This window comes from Meriones unguiculatus, chromosome 1 (assembly GCF_030254825.1).
Source record: "Meriones unguiculatus strain TT.TT164.6M chromosome 1, Bangor_MerUng_6.1, whole genome shotgun sequence".
Taxonomy (NCBI): domain Eukaryota; kingdom Metazoa; phylum Chordata; class Mammalia; order Rodentia; family Muridae; genus Meriones; species Meriones unguiculatus.
The window spans coordinates 24,778,012-24,782,928 of record NC_083349.1 but is presented as its reverse complement, the minus strand read 5'-3'; the positions used below and the strand labels follow the sequence as shown (position 1 = coordinate 24,782,928).

Here is a 4,917-nt window from a genome sequence, read left to right as displayed (position 1 = left end):
AGCACTCGGGAGGTAGAGGCAGGGGATCTCTGAGTTTGAGGCCAGCCTGGTCTACATATCAAGCTCTAGACCAGCCAGAGTTATGTAGTAAATCCCTGACAATAAATAAGGAGCTGAAGAGATGGCTCATCAGTTAAGAGCTTGTGCTGTTTTGCCAGAGGACCTTTGTTCTGTTTCCAGCACCCACATGATGGCTCTTTGTGCCAGGGGATCTGATACCCTCTTCTGGCCTGCATGGGCACTCATGCACGCAAAACCGGACTGACCAGGGGCCACTGTGAGGTGAAAGAACTGTCATGTCCAGGAATGGTGAATGTGAAATCTGCAATTTTCTAAATTATTCCAGAAAAAAAAATCTACATTTTTCTCATTATGATCATTACAAAGTGTGTGGCACTTTTCACTATGACGAAATACTCCATGGAGGCCAAGCGTGTTGACTAGATTGGCAACAACTTGACACAAACTAGTCATCTGAGGGGAAGAAACTTGGAGAAAATGCCTCTGTAAGATTCGGTGGATCGGTCTGTGAAGCAATTTCTTAATCAGTGGTTCATGGGAGACAGCCCAGTCTACTTTGGATGGGGTCATCCTTGGGCTGGTGGTCTTGGGTTCTGTAAACAAACAAACAAACAAACAAACAGGCTGGGAAAGCCATGAGCAAGCCAGTAAGCAGCACCCCTCCATGGCCTCTGCAACAGCTCCTGCCTGCAGGTTCCTGCCCAGCTTGAGTTCCTGCCCTCACTGCTTTTGCTGATGACCTGTTATGCGGAACTGTAAGTGAAATAAACACTTTCCTTCCCAAGTTGTTTCTGGTCACGGTGCTTAATCCCAGCAATAGCAGCCCTAACTAAGACATCAGTTCTAGGCATTGGTAGGTGGGCTGACAAAGGACAGAAACAGGCCGAAAACGGATAGCCAGTCTCCCGGGTAGCCAGCCTATTCCAAGAGTCCTAAGGGGGCTCTGCGCCGTCGCAGAGGACCTTTTATTGCGGCGATTGGTTGAGCCAAGGTCCCGCCTGCCTCCTGCTCCAGCTGTGTGGAAAGACAACTCCGAGGGAATCGGATCTTCTCAGGCCAAAGGGCCACTCTGTCCGCGGCGGCAAGAGAAAAGCCACATCCGAGTCCTAAAGCGTTCCCGGGGAGACGGCGAGACCTAGCGACAGCTCCGGCTGAGAGCCGAGCCTCCAAGTCAGGCTCCGACAAGCAGCAACGCGCCCCTCGGTGGGCAGAGACGCGCCCCAGGCACTCCACGGGCGCGTCACTTCCGCCCTCGGCCTAGCACACGGGAGCCGCAAAGCCGCGGGGAGGGGGGCGCGCCTTATTTGCGTCACTTCCTGTGAGCCCAGCGGCGACCACGGCAACATGGCCTTGAACGGCGCGGGTGAGGACTTGGGTGGCCCGGGCTGTGGCCGTTGGGTGCGGGAGGGAGTGCTCTCGGCCCTGACTCCATCTCCTCGTGCCGCTTCCCCCCCCAGAGGCCGAGGATTTCGCCTGGGAGCCTCCGACCGAAGCTGAGACGAAGGTGCTGCAGGCGCGACGGGAGCGGCAGGATCGCATCTCCCGGCTCATGGGCGACTACCTGCTCCGTGGTTACCGCATGCTGGGCGACACGTGCGCGGACTGCGGGGTGAGGCCTCGGACCCGGCCGGACGCCCTTTCCTCAGCTCTGGCTTCCGTGGGTCCTGTCGCTCAGGCTCACCCGTGTCCGTGTACTTTCTGGTCCCCAGACGATCCTCCTCCAGGATAAACAGCGGAAAATCTACTGCGTGGCTTGTCAGGAGCTCGACTCAGACGTGGATAAAGACAACCCGGGTGAGGGGATGAGTGGGCGCGGTGGGGCTGGTGGACGGGAACAGTAAGCCCGAAAGGTGACGGCCGAAGTTGGTGCGCTCGCTCGCGCGGCGGGATTACGGCGTCTTCTCCTTTCAGCCCCAGGGAGGAGGAGATTTATTGCAGGGAAGCACTAAACCTTTGCTCCCGACCCTGTGGGAAGAATCCGAGCCAACTTAGCCATCCCCACGTGTAGAGTATAAGTGCGACGCTGGGCCTGGAGCATGCCGGGCAAGCGCCTAACCACCGAGGTACACAGCCCAGCCTCCAGGCGCAGGCTTGATGGCTGAGTGAGGCCGGGGCAACCGTCAGGCCACTTGGTACTCAAGCGTAAACTCGGCGGTACAGCGCCTGCCCAGCATGTGTAAGGAGAGAGATAGTAGGGCCTCGATGATGGTGTGCCTTACCCAGAAAGCACCAGGAGCGCAGGACGGGCGCGGACCAGAGGTGGACGTGGCACCCTGACCGCCCCACCTCTTCTCTTATTTTAGCCCTGAACGCACAGGCGGCCCTCTCTCAAGCTCGGGAACACCAGCTGGCCACGGCTGCAGAGGCTGCCACGGCCTCTCGGCCCACATCCCAGCCCCCAGTCCCCCGCCCAGAGCACTGTGAGGGGGCTGCAGCGGGCCTCAAGGCATCCCAGGGGCCTCCCCTTCCTGCTGCAGCTCCGAATGCAGATGTGGTGGCGTCCACACAGTCAGCCCTCCTGCAGAAGCTAACCTGGGCTTCCGTTGAGCTGGGCGCTAGCAGCTCCTTGGAGACTAGTATCCAGCTGTGTGGGCTCATCCGGGCTTGTGCGGATGCGCTGGGCAGCCTGAAGCAGCTGGAGCACTGAGACCTATCCCCCCTCCCCCCACCCCCTTCCCCCGAGAAGAACCCTCTAGAAAAACAGCCGATCTCTGTGTGGTTTGTTCCTTTCTTGGTTCTGAGCATGCATGCAAGTCCCTGACATCTCACCCCTCCGTGGTCTTTCCTACCTGAGGTTTTGCATTCGGGACAAGGGTGAACAGTAGAGGGCTCGGTCAGCAACACCTTATTCCCAGGAGTGGCGTCAGCCTCCTGGAAGACTGGTCCACCAGCATTTGTGACCCAAACTCCCCCCTACACACACCTCCAGGACTTGAGTGCCACCAAAGTTCCAGTCCCCTTGGTGGCTTCCCTTTCCTCCTTTGAGCATCTTGGTTCTGTCATTCCATCTTATACCCCCTGGGGTGTCTACACGTGTGGGGTCCCAGCGATGCCCATTAAGAGCAGGGCACAGTCTTACCCCAGACTCCAGCACCCACATCCCAGGCTTTTAGCATCCTTCCCTTGGGAGAGGAATCATGTAGAGCCTATGGTGTGGGAATGAGGCATTAAAAAGCTGCCCAAGAATCCCTCCTGACCCTTTGTGCCTCGCCTCTCCCTCCCAGTGCTTTGGTGGGTTGCTGGGGCCCACAGTCGTCGCCCCCTTAAGGGAAGCCCCGCCTAATGCAGCGGGGTGGAGCATAGGCGGAGTCGGAGGAGCCTAGGAAGGAACAAAGCGCGGCCTGCGGGCGGCGGCTGGCTCCCTCCGGAGGCTGGGCCACCGGGAGCGGGGCCTGTGGGCTGCGGCCCGAGCGAAGCATTGGAGGGCTTCGGGTGGCATCGCGGGCCGCTCGGACCCGGGTATGAACGGGCTCCCCTCAGCCGAGGCGCCGGGCGGCGCGGGTTGTGCTCTAGCCGGCCTCCCGCCGCTGCCGCGCGGCCTCAGCGGCCTCCTCAACGCCAGCGGGGGCTCGTGGAGGGAGCTGGAGCGCGTCTACAGTCAGCGGAGCCGCATCCACGACGAGCTGAGCCGTGCCGCCCGCGCCCCGGACGGCCCCCGCCAAGCCGTGGGGGGCAGCAGCTCGGGCCCTGCAGCTGGCCCCCGCCGCCCGGTCAACCTGGACTCCGCGCTAGCCGCTCTGCGCAAGGAGATGGTGAGTGGGTGGGCGCCCTGCCAGGGGTTCCGAGGAGAGGGCAGAGACATCTGGGACCAGTGTCCCCATCGCAGGTCCAGCGGGAGGCGTCTTGTCACGGGGCTCTAGGACAGCTATAATAGTAACAATGTGTAACATTAAAAAAAAACAAACTTGCCCGATTTTGCGGGACAATGTTATTCCATTGTATAAATAAGGGCAAAGGACTGGCTTAAAGGCTTCACAGTTGACAAGTGCCATCTGTTCTCAGAACTTTCCCTCAGGAAGGTGCAGGAGGATCGGACGGGGTTGTTGACCGCGGTGGGGGATTTGGGGCCCGGGGGGCGGCCTGGACCCCCAACTCCAGCCCACTGTCAGTTGTCTGCAGGTGGGGCTGCGACAGCTGGACATGTCCCTGCTGTGCCAGCTGTGGGGCCTGTATGAGTCGATCCAGGACTACAAGCATCTGTGCCAAGACCTGAGCTTATGCCAGGACCTGTCGTCCTCCCTGCACTCGGACAGCTCCTACCCACCCGACGCTGGCCTGTCCGACGACGACGAGCCTCCCGACGCCAGCCTTCCCCCAGACCCTCCGCCGCTCACCGTGCCCCAGACCCACAACGCCCGTGACCAGTGGCTGCAGGACGCCTTCCAAATCAGCCTCTGAGAAGCCGAGGTGGCTAGGAATGCGCCCGCACAAAAGGCTCAAAACTTGCCCCTCCGCAAGTCCTTAGTGCCTGCTCCTTACCGGACCATCTCACCTCACTCCAGGAGGGCAAGGCATCTACCCATCAGGCAAAGCGGCCGAGTCGCAGCCTCGGCCGGGTGCCCTGGGCTTCCACCTCTCCAACATGTGTGCACCCTAGCTTGGCCAGCCCTTAGTCTGACCGTGGAGCTCAAAGTATCTTGCACTCCCGCTGGCATCTCTGGGACCGGGATGAGTGCTTAGCTTCCATCTCTTTTTACGTCTTTTGCTGCTACTTGCAGCTGCTGGCTCAGGGGCGTCCCTACCTGCGGCCCCAGGGTTTCACTACCTGGGACAAGGGCTCCAGGACCCATCTCTGCAGCCTTTCAGGGCCAGAGAGGCTGAGGTCTCTATGCTGGATATTTAAGTTTAGAGGCCAGTTCCTGGATGGGAAAATAAATAAATACTTTCAACATTGTA

At 59.8% G+C, this 4,917-nt stretch overlaps 2 protein-coding genes across 2 annotated transcripts; both read left to right on the top strand.

The window, feature by feature from the left end:
* Positions 1-1,025: 1,025 nt before the first annotated feature.
* On the top strand, positions 1,026-2,729 carry Znrd2 (zinc ribbon domain containing 2). Its single transcript, XM_021638511.2, has 4 exons — positions 1,026-1,384; positions 1,479-1,630; positions 1,731-1,815; positions 2,325-2,729. Exons 1-4 carry the CDS (start codon positions 1,366-1,368, stop codon positions 2,666-2,668), a joined length of 600 nt encoding a protein of 199 aa, XP_021494186.1. The 5' UTR covers positions 1,026-1,365; the 3' UTR covers positions 2,669-2,729.
* Positions 2,730-2,882: 153 nt separating this feature from the next.
* Fam89b (family with sequence similarity 89 member B) lies at positions 2,883-4,917 on the top strand. Its single transcript, XM_021638512.2, has 2 exons — positions 2,883-3,773; positions 4,141-4,917. Exons 1-2 carry the CDS (start codon positions 3,483-3,485, stop codon positions 4,417-4,419), a joined length of 570 nt encoding a protein of 189 aa, XP_021494187.1. The 5' UTR covers positions 2,883-3,482; the 3' UTR covers positions 4,420-4,917.

Excerpts from the sequence above, each read along its gene's own strand:
- Znrd2 (XM_021638511.2), top strand. Across the intron at positions 1,631-1,730 it reads ACACGTGCGCGGACTGCGGG|ACGATCCTCCTCCAGGATAA; the intron begins GTGAGGCCTCGG and ends TCTGGTCCCCAG. Across the intron at positions 1,816-2,324 it reads CGTGGATAAAGACAACCCGG|CCCTGAACGCACAGGCGGCC; the intron begins GTGAGGGGATGA and ends CTCTTATTTTAG.
- Fam89b (XM_021638512.2), top strand. The coding sequence starts at position 3,483 with ATGAACGGGCTCCCCTCAGCCGAGGCGCCGGGCGGCGCGGGTTGTGCT. Across the intron at positions 3,774-4,140 it reads CCGCTCTGCGCAAGGAGATG|GTGGGGCTGCGACAGCTGGA; the intron begins GTGAGTGGGTGG and ends AGTTGTCTGCAG.